We start from the raw sequence: 18,380 nt of genomic DNA on the forward strand, positions 1-18,380 counted from the left end.
ACACAGCTTTTGTTCTTGTTATTTTTAACTCCTTTGACATTTCATTTCACTTTGTTATATTTAGCGACATTTAAAGATCCCGTTATTGTTGTGCGTTCGTCACTTACTTGGTCCACATTTGAATAGGGAACATGGTCACTCAATCATATGACGCCGCTAACGCAAGAAATTTAGTCGAGGTGCACAAATATTGAATTTCAAGCCCAATGTTAATAACAGATTCCTGGGAGAGATGCTGTGACGTTAACCGACAACATAACTCCATTCCTATTACAAAAATGTGAAGAGGATGTAAATACGTCTAAGACTGAGCAGGTCATTAAATACAGTTTTTTTTATACAGATATTAGAAAAAACATTTTAAATAGATTTTTGTTCTTCTCTCTTTAAGTACTGACAGCCACCCGCCTGGGGACATTATTTCACCTGCCAGGTTTATTCATTCTGCTACTTTAAGAAAAGGCTCCTCATTATTGGACACATTTATCATCCAAATAAAGTTATTGGAGCAAAAACAACAATTCAAGGTTATGTGTCAGTCACTTATATTGTTGATTATTTGGATTCAGACCATGTAAACTGAATTAAAACTAGTTAATGTTTTCTTGGTTTATTTAATGCACCGCAAACTCTTTCCAACACATTTCCCATCTTCATTTTGCATCAGAGACTGCATTAAAAATACATAAAACCCATCTTGATTTGGAATTGAAAACAATGATTTTGTTTTTTTTTTTGTGATAAATTGGTTGAAATGTTGCTTTTGCAAGCCACAAATTCAAAACTGAATCAGACAGCTTGCAATTAAATGTTTGCACATCAGTCTGAACCTCAAATTTTGCATCGTTTATAAACCGTCTTGAATAAAACAAATGTGCACACAGTGTATTTTCATTCTCTGCATTTCTTTGGTAAAGGCTGCTAACAGTAGAGGAACCCCAGGCAACACTGCGCCTTGTTTTTAATTTAGTGAAATAATTAGTTGACCAATCATTTAGTCAGTTCACTGAAATGGTTTTGATAACCGATTAATTAAGTCATTTATCAACCAAAATGTTAAACTTTGACTGGTTTTAAGGGTTTTCTCTGTTTTATTGCCAACTTTCGATTAAAAATTAACATTGTGAATAACCGTTATCGCAATTTCCTGGAATTTTATAGCAAGAATTAGTGGCCGCAGTGCTATATGTTTGTTATTACAATTTAATAATGATCAATATCAGTTTCTAAACCAAACCTAAAGCATATCTGATGAGTTTTTACAATATGTTGCCTGCTTCCACTGACTTTTCTTTTTCCTTTTGTCTGTAGCTCGCAACCAGTTTGTGTCCACAAAGGGAGGCTGCGTTGATATACACTACAATATATGTTTATATTGATGACAACCAGAACTATGCTGACAGCCCAGAGATCAATGCTGTATGCATGTTGCATGCTTGACAACTGATCAATTTGTTTGATTGGACGTGACCTCGTGATGACATCTGAGTGATGTAATGAGCTAAGGGGTCGACGGGGGGAGGAGGAGGGCAGGGGGGGTTGGGGGGTAACATGAGCCTCCGTATGAGGACAAAACACCCAGCGGGTGAAGCCTACAGAAAAGTGACGGTCTACTGAGTGCAGGAGGAAGCTGCTCTGCTCTATCCTCTGCGGGACAGTTGCATGCTGGGTAAAGTGACAGCGCTCACATATCAAATGTTGGGGTTGATTCCCCGCCGTGGCTGGGTGACTCTCGGGAGGGTTGGATAACAACGTGCAACAGATGGCACAAAGTAAACTTCTGCAGTCTCAGATCAAGCAGTAGCAACACAAATGTATCTTTTCTTTAAGCAGCAAATCGACAATCATTTGACTGTTTTGATGTAGCTGTTGTCTAAATCAACTGTTTCTTTATATTGCATGTCACCCCTAAACTATGTAGTAAATATGATAATTCGCGTCCTTCAGTGCGCAGAAAGTCCGAAAAGAACTGTGAATCCATGTATTTTAAAAAAAACAAATTGTGATGTGATAAATGCCAAACAATTTGTCCATACCAGAAGTTATTTACTTTTGGTCGCAGTTACCTCGAGAGAAAAACTGCAAATTAAAAACCACTGATATTGTCTCGCACACACGTTTGGATTTCCCAACACAAACACAAACCAACACACACTCACCTATCAGAGATCCATTCAGAAACAGCGCCACTCCGATCAGCGTTCCTATACAGAGAGCCAGGATGAACGGTCTCCTCCTGCCCCATCGCAGGGTGCAGCGGTCGCTGGCCGAGCCGATCAGAGGCGTGAACATGAGGCCGAGAACCGGACTGAGGAACCACGTCAGACTGTAGTACTGCTCTGGAAGACCTGCACAGGACAGAAAGACAGACAGACAGACAGATGAGCTGCAGGCAGATATGCAGACAGGCAGGCAGGTGTGATCGCTCACTGCAGTAAGATTTGACGATAAAGTTTTGCCCTCATCCACCAGGGGGTGCAAGTTGCATCCTAACTGAAGGAGTCAGTGTCGTATTTGTTTTTATTTGATTAGTTTAATAATATTGTTCAATTTAAATCAACCTGTAAGACAAAGATTACGGAATACATTTGATTATTGCAATATAAAAACTGCAATGCACTAACTTGCTTTATTCGACATAAAAAAACAACAACATGCATATAAAGAAGATGAATGGATTGATGATGGTTTAAAGGATGACATGCATTTGAAATATAATTTCATGCACAGGGTAAGATGCACAGCATTCATTTCCAGACATCCTCACCTGCATCCCTACAGTCATTCCTACATTAAAATACCAACGCCTTCATTCAACAGTACAAAAAAAACAATAGGACTAATTAAAACAAGCTAAACCAGAATATTCCACATGTCATGACTCACAGTACACATAAATAAGCTCTGTGACCTTATTAAGTTGCACCAACATAATATTTAACAACTGCTTTTATAAATTCAACCAAAGTCAAAGCTTCAGCTTCATAATAAAGCCGCCTGGTAAACTCATGTCAAACTGGCTGTGACGCCTGCTGGTTAAGACACAAAATGTTGATCACTCTAATCAAAGTTGTGTGAATAACAAACAGTATTTATGTGATAATATTCTGCTGCTGTGGTGGTAATTATTGTATATGTATGTGGCTTACAGAGAGTTTGTAGCTTCAGGTGATCTCCTTGTGCTCTCTGGTGTTCCCAGCTGTGAGGAACTTCTGAGATGTCTGATGTTTCATGTGGGATGAGTCTAAGAACAGCATCAGAAAGACTTTTAACAGCCCCTGAAAAAGCTGCACTTAGTAGCCTACTCATCCACACTTAGAAAACATCATACGGGCCTTTTATTTAATTCAATGATAAATTATAGTGGTTTTAGCTTGTATATTTTTTCCTTTTTTTTTTTTTTCCACTATTGACCGTCCTGTGAATCTGAAACAAAGTTGAATTGAATATATGTTGCAACATGCTAAAACATGTAACAATATAAAAATGCTTTATATATGAAAAATGTGTTCAGTGAGCTGCTGTGATACAAGTGTGGCTGCAGTCACAGTTTGTGTTGTCACTCCTGTTAGCTGAGAGCTGACCCTGAGGCTGTTTCAACACCTGTTAAAAGCCCACACAAAGGTAAATGGGAGAAAAAGCCACGGCAACCGTACCACAGCGGAGGGGATTTATCTCGGGTCGATTGAGCGCCTGGGTGGATGTTCACCCCAGATTACCACACAAAAGACTGCAACATCAACTCCTGTGTGCTGCTTAATGCAGAGAAAATGAGGTGGAGACTCGTTGATCGAGTTTCTCAGGATTTTGTGAGTAACAGACCCAACAGAAACATCACCAACAGTGTTTTGTCAGAAACACTGTAACTATGAAGTCATTAATGGATTAAAACAAATATCCTTGTGTTGCTTTGACTGAAAGCACAAAAGATTAGAAGCCTTGCTGTCATTTTCAAGCCCTTTCCGATTACTGGCGCTTAAATAAGCTCATGAACCCTTTTTTTCTCTTTTATATCCATTTCCTGAATTAAATAGATTGGACTTTGACTTAACTTCGACTGTTATGTGCATGCGACCTTGTTCCTGAGTACATACTGAATTATTTTTGTGCCCTAACTTTCCACCGCCGGAAACCAGGTGAGGATTTAAAACACGCGACAGGGTCTCGATTTAGAACGCTTCGACAGAAATAACTTTGGTTAAACAGACACACAGGACGCAGCAAATTGATGGAAACTTAAATATGCTTTCAATACCTCTGTATAACATCAGACAACACCTCAGACACCCATCAAACAAACCTGTCAACAACAAAACCGGTTCCTAATTGCTCATAGAGTCTCATTAAAGAGGCGTAGCTGACATTACAGTTGACATTATTACACTAACAAATGCAATTCAAATGTCATACTTATAACATTTTATACAATTCTGAAATCAATCCCTTTTAATGCACAGTTCCAACCAATTCAAGTTTTTCCTGGATTTGATCTATAAAATGTTCATCAGGATGTTGAATATTTACATGTTGTAATTTTAAGGATTTTCACCTGCTTCATAAACAAAATGATTCCTCCACTTCATCATAGCTGTGAGTCCAACTAACAGCACACAACATTGCACTTCTAAGACAAATTGTTTGTATAATCTTTGCTAGTGCAAACTTTGTGAGTTTGTTTTACCTCCAAACTGTTTTCACCAACTGAAATCTCACACTCAGCATCTGCTGATTCGGCGCATCCTCCTTGAGGGCGGCGCGTGTTCATGGAAAACCTTACTGATAGTGGCTTCAACAAAAACCGGGAAAAGTTCTTTACTTCAGAGTTAAATATTTCAAAAGAGTGCACTGACTTCATGTTATCTACCATTTGCCAACTGACTGAATGTCTCCTAACTTCAAATAGCAGGTGTTGATAAGGTGCATTTTCGTCTTTAAATTCGCTCAGCTCATAAAGTTGTAAATAAACTCACCATTGCCAGTTGAGCCTTAAACATTTTAAGTCTTTTATTGTCGATTGAATCATTAAATTCCCAAATAAACACTTGTGACACTGAAATATTTTTTTTGTTGGCATCTCTATTATCTGTTCCTTACAAAAATGTTATTACAGTTCATCTAAAATCTAAAAACAGAGAATCAATGCAACGCATCAATAAAATCAATGATGCCACAGTGAAATCAGTTATCCCCGAGTCATCACACCTACAATCAAATTAAATCAGTCTATGCCCTGAGACCATGACTTCACTGAGCTGATAAGAAGAAAAAGAGGAGGAAGAGGAAGAGGAGGAGGCGTAGGTGGATAGTTTTCAGCTAAGTGAAGTCAGCTGAATCGCACATAATGAAATCAGAACTTTATCATTGTCTCACTGACAAACTGTTGCTTAATGCAGCTCACTGAAAATGCATTATATGCCATTTGGCCGCCACACTTGTCCGTCCGAGAGATGAGAGACGAGGACGGAGACTTTGAAAATATCATTCTTAATAATGTCTGTGCCTATAGTTCCAGCTTAAGTTACCTCAAATAATCATGTTAGCTCTGCTTAAAGTTCGGGAAAAACACTTATAGAACTTGAATGTGCTTTAAACAAAGTGTCTGTCAGATAATCAGAAGGAATCTGAAACATCACATCTTCCCAATGCCAGAAATGGGACCTTAATTTGATTGAGAAGAGATGAGGCTCATCTAAATTTAAAACACACTTTCATATCTCTCGAACAGGACTCTTTAATGCGACAAACGTCAATAGCTCAGTACCATGATATTTAATTAGGCTATCAAGAAGCTGATCTATTAACAAAACCTTATGCCAGTTGACTTTCTGAATACACTCTGACAGTTTACCTGCTGGCTGCAACGGTAAACACTGTGGAAGACAAACTGTTGACTTGGTTCAGGACAAGTCTCAGAGTCTCATGTCGAAGGAGCAGCTGCTAGAATTCATCACGTTTTGGAAATTTGGAAATGTGTTTGCTTGGTGTTCTCATAAAAAACATGCATGCCATGCAATCATGGTACTTATCATGTTTTTAATCGCAGTTGATGAAATTTTTTTCCCTGTGGCGGCGGGTATTGCGGTCTGTGGACCTCGAGCTGCCTGCGACACAGAGCCACAAAGTCAATACTGCATCTCCGAGATTAAACTGTGACAGTCTGGCTGAGGCGCTCGCAGCAACCAAGTCCTGTTCAACCACACCTATTGCAGATCATGTTGAGCAACAACAAGCAGCAGCACGTCACATCCCCTGATAAGTATCTTTACTTGTAGAGGTATTATCTTTTTACACATTTTGTCCTTTAGCAACTCAATAATCAACAGCAGAGAGAGAAAACATACAAGGCAAGAGAGCAAAGGATTGCAACACCCTCAGTAAGAACTCTTACATTACAGTACACGCACGAGTCCGCAAGGATTGCCCAGCATTGTGCATTTTGTGCAAAATCCTTTTGCCTTTGCTAAATACATTGCTTCAGAAGGATGAGACTGAAACGTAAATCCGTTTTTTTTGGCCTTCAAACAAACAAGCAAGAGCCATTGAAGTCAAAAGTCGGTCTACTTCTAAATTTTTCACTGTATTTTTGTGAACTGCAGGAAACTCCTGAGCATCATAAGGTTAGGTACAGTCATGGCCTCATGATGAGTCAGGGAAACCCACCGCCAAGCTTTGATCTTACTGAAACCGATCATTGTGACACATTTCATTACTGTAACAGCTGCTGCCACCATGAATCACTGTGAACCGAGGTGCACTGGAGACAGCTGCTCTGGTTTCCTCTGCCTGCCACTAAAGAAAAAAATACCAGTTTACCGAATAATACAAATATAAGGGCAGTTTTAAGCAAAGTCACCGTCATTGACAACAAAATGCTGTCATTTCCACATCTGGATATCCATACAGTATCACTATGACCGGGTCCCTGCATGTAAAACTCGACAAAAATGTCAGTAATTGACTTATTTACATTATTGTTCCAACTATTTATTTCTTCAGTAGCTGAATAATGGTGTTGTCTGAAAAAGTAGAACTGAGTGAGAAAAAAATGCCACCTGTAATACACCTTGCATGTTTGCTTTCTCCGATAGAGAAATAGTATCTTAGAATATTTCCAAAGATATTCAGTTTTCTTTCTATTGCAAATTCTCACATTTGAGAAACTGAAACCTGCAAATTTCAATAATCTTTCAAGCAAAATTAGAAAACACTGCTTAACCCCCCCCCAAAAAATAGTCGCATATTCATTTTCTGTGAAGTGCCTTTTATTCCCCTGAACAGGCACGGCTGGTTTGGGCTGTGGGAGCATTCACAATCCAGTGTCTTGCTCTGGGACCCTTGTATTGAGACACAGGATTGTTTCCTTGTTCCTGATATTTTGAATATCTATGTTTTTCTCAAAGTGGTAGCCTCCAGGGTAGAAAAACTTAAGCCGTGTCAAAGATTGCATTTTCTCAAATGCCCACTTGAGGCTGGCTCCAAAAGAGTCACTCCCCATCGACCACCAACTTTACAGGAGAAATAATCATGTTTACAGCCTGGTGCAAAAAAACCCCCCAAAAAATCTAGTCCTTGTTCATGACACCAGTATTTTAAAATAACTCACCCATTTAAATTATATCAAGGCTTCAAATTATGCAAAACATTTTATTGAATTAAGTTAAAATGATTGCTGATTTGAGTGACAGATGGTCTCACAGGTGCTGTCTGTTTTCTCCAGAGACAGATGTTGACCTTTGAGTGTCCCTCAGACTGAATCACACAGCGGCTTCCCATTAGCACTTTGCCCTCACTTCAGACTTCACAGGTCATTTTCCTGTTGCCCTCTACAAATGTCGACCTCCGTCTTTCTCATGAGCAGGCCACAAACTGGGCTTGACCCTTGTCGTTGTCGTGGAGACCAGGTCTTGGGAACTCTGTCACCAGGGAGACTCCATCACCTTCATTTCCTGGCTCCTAATATGGATGTGTCATTCACGGAGTGCTTCCTGTTGTGGGGTTTGTTCAGACAGAGGAACACTTTGTTTCTCTGAGTTTTTTTTCTGTATTTTTATACCCTATTCAGTCTTTTCTTTTTGTCTCTCTCTCACACATTCATACACCTAACAAAGCATGCATACCCCCCCCCCCTCAGAAAAAAAAAAAACACTGAAAATGCTCACGAAATGTACACAAACACACTCACATATACAAACGGCACATACACAATACCTGTTAAAAGTCAAACAGCCATAAAGAGGGAGACAAAGCGGCAGATAGGAATCGGTCTGTCGGTCGGTTTGTCAACATCAAAACAGGAAAAGACTTTCTAGTAAACAGTTCCCACACACACACACATACAATACCAAAAAAACACAGTCAGCACGTAGTAAATAAAGAAGTGTCTGTTCCCACACACACACACAGACTCACCTACCAAAATAAAAAAAAACACACACAGAGCCGAGTTCCCACACACTCCTCGTACTGTATGCACAAACACACACACATACACAGGGAACAATACTGAGAGAATCAAGACGCAGGAAGTATTCTAGAAAGCTAAAAAAAAAAAAAAAAGAAAGAAAGAAATGAGTATAGTTAGAGACACGAGAGGGAGGAAATGGTGAGAGAAAGAGTGTGAGAAAGGATTAAGATCAAAGAATTCAGAAAGGGAGGACATAGGGAGCGAGGATAAGATGAGAGGGGGAGGAAACGTGGAGGACATAGAGGGAGAGAGGACAAGGTGAGAGGAGGAGGAAACGTGGAGGACATAGAGGGAGAGAGGACAAGGTGAGAGGAGGAGGGAGCGAGGCGGAAGGACGGAGCGAGCGACAGGACAAGTTCATAGTCAGGCTGTCAGACAGCTGTTGAGTGTTGCTGATTGATCGTGGGAAAAGAAAAGTGTACAATCCGTTCCATCTATCATCAAAGTGCTATTTTTTTTTTTTACCAAGCACATTTCCTCCACAAACACACACTAATAATAGAGCGCAATGTGAGTACAAACTGTCCACTCATCACAGCGTCTGTGTAGTTTTTGTGTGTTTCCCCAAGTCATTTCCTTTCCCTCCAACCTCACTTGATCATTTTTTTTTATTTTTTTTTACTGTATATCTAAGAAATGATAAGTAAAACATAATGCCGACTGTGTTTTCTTCAGCAAGAGGTTTGAGATCAGTTGATATAAATGCCGACTCTTCAGATCCTCACAACAATCCTCTCCTTGTTTTGATCTGACTTTGTTTCCTGCAGCGACATGAAGCTTAAAAAAACATTTTCAAGTGTGCTGCAGTAGAGGACATGACAACAAAATATATACACTGTATATTATTATTAAAATGGTGATTATGCTTCTCTTTAATTTTGTAGGTGCTAAAAATGACAGTGGAAAACAAACATTACCAAATCAGAAGATAAAGATCACCTGGTGAGATCTGGTCTTAATTTGCTTCAAGTTAAATATATTTGCACATTGGGTTGTCTGTGGTTAATGCAGCACACCCGGTGCACTTACTGTTGTACTGATTGATTTAATTACGATACAAGAACAATCAAAATAACACATACTTTCTCGTATTTGAAGCCAATTGATTATTAAAGACTCAAAAATCCCAAGAAAAGATCAAAACCAACGATCAATCCTTCTAACGAGGATTGTCTACAGGAAATATTGTTAAAAAAAAACATATTAAAGGGTAACACTATTGCACTGAGTGACATGTTAATTTAATACCATGAACATGTGCACTTTTTTATTCCGTGAGCTGCTCTAATGCGGACTGGTCTGGTCTTGTTCCCAGTCGTTGCATCCTAATGGGTGTACACCGTGAGTTACTCTTTAAACTTCTGAAGCAGCCTTTGACCAATTAGCATTGACCATCATATATCGTATGTTGTGCAACAATATACAACCACTACCTACACCGCTGTGACTACATTTAGAAACAAACACTTGACTTCTACATCGTCGCACTGAGCCCCACCCTTCACTGGTTGCTGACCGGTCCAACCAGAGTGGCTGAGCGAACCTTCATGCAAACAGGGTTTCCAGCCTGTAATTACAGTGAATAATGAAGCTGTGAGTGACAGGTGGGCGGAGGCAGATTAATAATCATGTGATCTGAGGGCTGTGTCGTTTCTCAAAACCCTCCATTCCTATGTCTGTATCTACTACAGTACTTCACTCATGACCACAACGTTGTTTCTATCCAGTGAAAACAACACTGTTGTTGTATTGTCACATCTACATCGCTCCACCTTCCTCTTCTCCGCCTCTCTCACACACACCATTAACTGTAAGTGAGCTCTCTCCTCTTGGAAAAATAAACCTCCAAACTTAGACCAAACAATCGGACTTTTTCCTACAAAATGAACAATATCGTTCTCTCCTTCTTTCCCGTGTCTTTTCTCTCTCTCTCTCTCAACTGTTCCCATCCCTCCCATTCCCATTCGCCCACAAACACAAAACAATCCTTTCATATCCTGCGCCGGCGTGAGAAAAACTGTAAGAAAAATGACGAGCATCACAATTAAAAGAGCCAGAGAAATGGTGTGAAAGTGAGAGTGGGGCAGAGGTCGCGAAGGGAGAAAGTGGGCAGGAAGGAAGGAGGGTGAGAGCGAGAGAGTGACAGACAAGGGCTCGAGGAAAGGAGGAGGAAGCAGGTGTTTTTGAATAAACAAAACATGGGAGTCAGGTGGAGCATGCAGAGAGGAAGAAAGAAAGGAAAGAAATGTGTTTGTGACAGATGGACCACGAGGGCAGATTTTTAAATATTTTTTTAAATGATTAACATCAACACTTTATTATTGATTAGCGTCTGGCTGTAGGTTTGACGCCAACAATGAGGGCAGCAGAGTTTTTCTAAAAGCACACACAGATCCATCTAAAAACACAACTTTGAAATCCTCCTGCAGTTAAAAAGGGACAAGCCTTTACCTAAACTGTGAGCAAATACCCAGCTGTTTCACATAAAGAGTTTGGCACAACGATCAAGTTATTGATTTCTGATGCTGTTACAGATTTACATTAGCGGTATTTGTGGAGAAACCAAATACTAAGTTGTTTTTTTTAACTATTCAATTATGAAAGTAAGTGTATTGCAGAGTGACTGTAGATCAAGATTTTAAGATTGTTGGCATTACAAAGTGATTATTAAAAGGACAAATCCAGCTACAAAGGACATTTTTGTTCCATTTCATAGATATCTCTGACCCACTTCCCCTTTAACCTGCCTTAGTTGCCTTAACTGGGCAATGCTTTGTGTTTTGTTCCGATACACTGTGTACAAGCGGCAATGTTTTCAGACTTTGTTGATTGAAATTGATTCATGGTCACCGACCATCAGTCAAGTCAATTGAAGTCAGTTTATTTATGCAGCACAATTAAACACAAAACATGTGGACTGCATAATTTAAAAGAGATTAAAACACGGAAAAAAAACACAACTTAGTAATCATAATAAAATAAAGAAAAAGGAAAAAGAATTAAAACAAATTAAAAAACGATATTAGGCCAAAACAATGAGCGGTTACTGATTTGTAAAAAAAAAAATTAAGAAATGGGCCTATTGTGGAAATACCAGCAAGAGCAAATATTGATAAACCTTTTTAATTAATTATTATTTGATCAATCATTTAAGTCATGTTTTTATTAAAGTTAATAAGAATTTATTTAATTATTATCTGAATCCCACTACAGGGTTCTTTTGTTTGTTTGTTTTATTTGCAGTTCATTTAAATTGGTAAATTTATTTCTGTTAATCTGCATCAAATAATTTCAAACGTAATCCCCTGTGATTTGAAGTTTTAAAACGGTACGTTAGATCAAGTTCACGGAGGTCACAAATGTTTTATAGACATTGTAAACGCCGAGCTAAAAGCTTTCAACCCAACCTCGACCATCCTGCAGATATCTGTGAAACCTGGTGACCTAAACACTGCTGAGAAAACAGCAAATAATAATTAAAAAAAAAAAAGATACCAGCCTGCGCTACTGGCTAAAAGGTAGCTTCAGCTAACATCTATGCTCACGGGGATGGAGGAGTGGAAGAAGGAAAGGAAGCCGAGACAGAGAGAGGGAGACAGTAGAGAAAGGAGTGAGTCATAGTACTTCCCAGCAGCCAGAGATGGTGAGAGCATCAATCTCACAACGGGCACACAAAGTCTCGACTGCCAAGACACACTCAAGCAAATGAAGACACAAGGTACGCAAGCTGCACAGCCAAGGTCATGATGGAGTGCCTGCTGGAGGGAAATACAACAAACTGCTAATTCAATCGACGAAGAGAGCAGAATGATGATGGGAGAAAAAAAAAAAAAAAAAAATTGTATCTGAAATAAGAGAATGACTGCATCTCAGGGCACCTCAGTTTTTACATTTAGAAATTAGTGAACTGATACAGACAGTTAATGCCGTCCTTTAGGAGACAATCGATTTCATTCTGCACTCACACAAAACTGTTTAATATAGATTCAGCTCCTTTGACACAGAAAAACGTGTTATTTAATGTCTGTGTGTGTCGCTGTGAACAGGGGGGGTAAAACCCCCCACCAACTACGTAAAAGGTGGCATTAAAATTGCATGTATGCACACACACAAACACACACGGCTGCTTCGAATCAGCAGAGTTATGTAACAGCACTGCAGTAAACTAGCTGCCTCCTACTCAGAGAGAGAGAGAGAGAGAGAAATTTACACCAAGGAAGAAGTTTGAAATTTCAAATTTGAATGCTTATTTACAAATGTCCAAATGTATTTATCGTGCACTTGTCAAGGCTTCAACTATCTGCTCATTACGTTACTACATGATCGTGTGTGACTAACGGCAGGGAGGCCGGTCTCCGGCTGGGATTGACCTTTTACACACAGGAAGCTCCAACCAGCATCGCCCGCTGCCCTTTCACTACCAAAGAAGTGGTCAATAAAGCCAATCAGCCCTGATCAGCCTGTAATCTTATGTAACCCCAAGTACAGTAGGTCCGCCATGCTATCGGGGGGGGGGGGGGGGGGGTTTTGGTTTGAATTATTATATTTCCCTTCAACACACGATGGATAAATTCAGATCATTCATGATACTTTCGATAACTGATTGCACCAAGCTGAAGCCATATTTGTCTTGATCGAGTTGACGTACTAACCGTCAATCACCTGGGAAATACGATCCTGTCATGCAGCGTGTCAACTGCTTCCTTCAGGAGGTCTCTGTACGATAGGGTCAGACCGCAGCCGTTATAAAAACACAACCGGTGCCATTTTTAGATGTTTGCAGAGCGTAGCTCATTCACCGGTAGAATTTGTTGTGCTCCATTTCTGTTGAATCCAATATGGCAAGATTGCAGCTAAAAACATCAATAACATCAGTGTTTACTGACTCATTGTTATGAGGCCGTTATGGACTCTCTAGTTCACAGTTTTGATCGGGCACAAGGAAAAATGTCAATTTTTGCCAGAGTTTTTCAAACCTCACTCTGTGCTGATAAGGATAAAGAAAACGTTTTGTATTTCAAAATTCTCCCAAGTGTCTCTTCAACAAAGAGCTCCGGGCTGTTCGTTTTGAATTTACGGTTTTGCAATAAATTCCAAAAGATAGCCTTCAGAGCGGAGGGGCTTAAACAAAGTAGGACCAGAGCTGGTTGAGCTGAAGGACATATTGATTTTCACAGTTGTGATTGATGAGCGTCAGTTGTTGTAAACACGCTCTCACATCATAATAAAAGAGAGACAGAGAAAGAGTTCAATAGCATTTTTTTTTTTTTTTTTTTAACAAACTTGTATGTTAGAAAACAACTCCTTGTTGAGATTCACTCATGTTGATGGTAAAACAAAAAGACACGAGCAAATGAATACGAGCGAGATTAGTGCACTATGAGTAAAAAATTACCTCAGCGGCTAAACCCAAGGTTTACAATGTTTTCCAAAAATACACTGTGAATTAATGTGTGTAGTCTCAGCAAATAAAATGACACTGCAAGTAGTTTGAGGGTGACAGCAGACGCCACCCCACATTTCATTTACTTTGATAGGCTAACCTACAGCAGAAAACTTCACTTTGTTCATATTTGAAATCACAAACCCAAAACAATTACTTTCCTTTCCAAGTAAAAGATATACTTTACTGTAAGTTTCTGACAGCAAACAAGTAAAGATGGCACACTAGTCAGCGCCCCCGAACAGACTGCCTAATCTGACAAACAGCCGACAACGGCATCATTGCTCCTTTTGAACCTAGATCACTCCCACCTTCATCAAATTATCTGGATTAATGACTGTACAAGATTAGTCTGTCAGTATTCATCCATCCATCCTCTCATCTGGAGGCCGTCAAAGTAAACGAGTGTCACACAGAGAGAGAGAGAGAGAGAGCAGATGTTTTTCCTCGTCTCCTTTTTATATACCACCCCCCCCCCACACACACACACACACACACACACACACACACACACACACACACACACACACACACACACACACACACACACACACACACACACACACACACACACACACACACACACACACACACGTCACCCCGAGGCCAGCCATTACTGACATGCTTGCTGGCTGCTGTTAGGCCTGTGAGTGTGTGTCACGCTCACGCTCTCACTGTAGATTTTCCAGACTGTTTGACTTACTGCGGTGCACTAAAGTCCATAATATGGAAGATAAACAGATATCAAGTCGAAAAAGAGCATGAAAACAGCAATAATTTATAAACTGTGGCCTGCATTTATTTCTCAAGCACTCCAACCATTTGGGCCCAATTTTGTGGCTTTTAGATGAGATTCTTCACGCTCACGGGTATTTCCGCAAAGTATTTTTCATTCATGTAAAAAATAGTAATTAAAAGACATTTATTATATATTCTTATATTTAATGGACATTTTCTTGCTCTCATTTGGCAGTCTGGTATAATTATGTCTTATCATAAGACGTACTTATTCAAACTTCCTGAACGAGGATAAAAATAAAAAAAACAGAGGTTACAGATGTTCTGGAAAAGGTGCAGGTAAAGTCTGGCTGCACTGTGGGTGTTGTGTTTACATCTGATCTGATCTGATTTCCATCCTGGGCCTTCTGGAGACCACATGAATCCTATTAAACAAAACATTCGAGCTTGATGACACAAATGATCAGGCCACACCTGCACGTCAGACTAATTACAACAACACAGGGCAACCCCACCTGTTTGCGGAGCCGCAACGATTCATTCACAAGTCACTTTGCAGATACTCGATTAAAAAATGTGACATTTTAAAGTATATAGTTTCTTACTAAAATTACTAAACCAAATGGTCACATTTATAGTTGTCCTTATTTAATATTCCTAAGCTATATTTAACCTTTAATAAATGATTCATCAATTATTTGTTAACATCTACAATTCCTCCTGTGGTGCATAAACCCTTAAAGAAAAAAAAAATCTTCACCGTTCTCTTGATCTGGTTGAAAATCATTTACATTTTTTAAGGGCTTATTATCTCTAAACCATGTCGTGCAAGAGAACCAATAAAAACAAGTAGAATGGTCAAAGTTGTCATACTGATATTTAAGCGTACTGATTGATTCACGATGTCAACTGAAAGCCTCGTTTTGATCGGGTACCGTTTGCCCCGTTATAAAGTTCCTGCGTTACACGCGTGTTCTTATACTTGTCACAGCTGCGCTCCGGTACTTCAGCAGATGGCACTACACTCCTGAGCACAACTTGTCAGTGCACAGAGCCGGGCTATCGGTTGGTCCCCGTTTCCTGTCTTGTATGCTAAGCTACGCCAACCGGCTGCTGGCGAAAGCTTCACATTTAGGGTACAGATGAGAGAATCAATCTTCCAAACATCGGCATGAACGCTAATGAGTGCATTATTCTGAAGGTTGAACCATCTCTTTACACACTGTAAACATTTCGGTTACGATATATTTTAACTAATTTCTAAATGATGTTAACATGTGTACTGGAGGTTTTTCTTTATGTTTATTTATATTTATATGACATGTTTATGCGTATTGTATTTGATCCTTTGTGTCCCACTGCTGCACAACCAACTGCCCTCGGAGCATCGATAAACCGACCACTTATTGAAACAGAATTCAATTTAATGCACAATAATATTCTGCTGCTGCCCTAGTTTCAGGAATTTGCTTCCCCTGATGTTTCTTTGTCCCTTGTCATCACCTGAGAGCTCATGGGTGGTTTGTTTTTCATGACCTCACCTCCCTGGAGAGGGGAGGGGTGGGAGCAATGTGCTGACAAACAAATGCACTCACATATTCAGTTCTGCATTCCTCACATATCTTGCACTAATAGCACACACACACCGAGCTTATCGCCTGCTGCATGGAAAAACTGGTGCCCCCATATGGACACACATAATATGGCTTTGTCTTAAAGACTAAAGTATCTGCTGACTCTGCATTTACCCAACATCGCAAACACAAACAAAAATCAGCGAATGTAACCTGTAGTGCAGTTCTGATTATTGCCCAAGCCTCTCAATGACCCCCTCCTGGTCCACAGACCACAGTTTGAGAACCAGTGGTTTCATTTTGCACTTTGTCTCGTCTTTTATATTAGACCAATAACCCTGCTCTGCAACGCTGGTGACGTCAGCAAATAACTCTTTTTAAATCCCTTTTGTGTCTGTGTGTGTGTGTGTGTGTACAGTTATAACTTTAATAAATGTGACTCCAGCATCTGCTCACAACACTAAAAATAGGAAGGTTTTAAATAACCGACCAGACCGGCATGGCAGGTCTCTCTCTCTGTGGAGACAGGAGTGTCAAAAGATAAGGGACGACTGGAAATTGTGGTTAAAAGGTCTTGCAGGTTGGCAGGAACACAATTCACACTCTCAATGTCTCTTATTTCTCACGCTTTCTCGACATAAATGTTTTGCTCTTCCTCATATCTCTATCTCTTCATAAATACTCATTTCTGCATCCTCAAAACAAATCTACCCACCTGCTCGGTCCTCCATCTACTCTGTCCTATGAATGGTTTGGTCAGATTATGGTGATTAGTCAGTGTGACATCAAGCCGGTCATTTATATAACCCACTGTCTGCAAGGTCATCTGCTAGATTAGACCAGCTAACGTGATGGGATCACCCAGTGGATTAGGTTACCTGGCATGCGAGTATAAATGACGCAAGATCAAGCTGATTTGCTGCACAATAAATATAGCATGGGCGTCTTCATTTTTGTAGCATGATCAAAGGCTATGAGCTAAAGTGCTACATGCTACCATTTAGCTACCATGATGCATGCAAAACCAGGGGATTTGCCAACAATGCTAATGTGCAGATGGCAAATGGTGGCTATGTCACCTTTCACAAATTACTCTTACTGACAAGTTGCAACATTTATATTTATGAGTCCTCCAGGCTCAGCTAGCATGAAGTAAATTGTTGTCGTTGTCTGTTTTTATTGTTACATATTTATACTTTTCTTGTTTTATCTTTGTATTTTTGAGCACACCGTGGAACTGTGAGAAACAATATTTCAATCTCTCTGTGTCTTGTACATATGGTGAATTGACAATAAAGTTGACTTTGACTTTGAAATATGTAAATATATAGTAAAACGAGCACCTGACTTTTGGAATACAAGTAATAAAAGGTTTATGGTGTTTCAGAAAACAAGGAACTCAAATGAATTAAAGGTGAATAAAGGGACATGGATTGTAGTAATCTCCTTTGGTAAAGCCAAGAAGGCCTTCGAAGGGATAACAATGCTGCAGAGCTGGCAGCCCTGGACGGTTTTGGGTTTCACACTGGTGGCATGGCTGCATCCAAAACTAGTCAGTCAGACAGCAAATGACCAGATTAGGAAAGAAAAGGTCACTTTCAGACGCTGCTGCTCTTGAGACTGTTTGGCTTCAACTTTCAATATAACCTGCACTGCAACAAAAATCTACATTTTAATATAATATGTCATTTCTGTCAACCCTATTTTTCTGTAAAAAAAAAAAAAAAAAAAAAAAGTGTCATGAAATGATTTCCAAAAGAAATCAATGTTTTTGTAGAAAGAATGTCAGAGGACAGAAAAACACATGCTGCTGCTGCACAACATCAACAAACATTAACAAACTGTTGAAACGAGTTTAAATTTGAACAAAATAAGACTTTTTTTAGGATGCATTAGTTGATACAAAAAAAAAATGGTTTGCTGGGATAAATATTTTTGCAGTCTTAATAATAAATGGGTGTAATTTAACAAATGATTCACTCAACTGTGGTAATAAAATGTTACCCTGCTGCCCACATTTTGTTGTTTTAAGGCCAAGTCACTCCTCATCCAACCTTGATCCCTGCTGTTGTAAAATGAAATAAACCCGTGTTCATTCCTTTAATTCTGAAGTAGTGCCGGGTGTCTGCAGGTATTTAACTCTTATTCAGGGCATCTGGGT

At 39.5% G+C, this 18,380-nt stretch overlaps 1 protein-coding gene across 2 annotated transcripts in view; it reads right to left on the reverse strand.

The window, feature by feature from the left end:
- Positions 1-18,380, reverse strand: part of LOC138618547 (solute carrier family 45 member 4-like) — a 52,704-nt gene that overhangs the window by 7,503 nt on the left and 26,821 nt on the right. For both annotated transcript variants that reach the window (XM_069694356.1, XM_069694365.1), the window contains exon 4: positions 2,160-2,348. In XM_069694356.1, coding sequence (XP_069550457.1) covers positions 2,160-2,348 — 189 coding nt within the window. The remainder of the gene's footprint in view (positions 1-2,159; positions 2,349-18,380) is intronic.

The sequence above is a fragment of the Brachyistius frenatus genome, unplaced genomic scaffold (assembly GCF_029030835.1).
Source record: "Brachyistius frenatus isolate BFR_SWC_R1_liver_20210118 unplaced genomic scaffold, ASM2903083v1 Contig_2, whole genome shotgun sequence".
NCBI classification, from domain to species: Eukaryota; Metazoa; Chordata; class Actinopteri; family Embiotocidae; genus Brachyistius; species Brachyistius frenatus.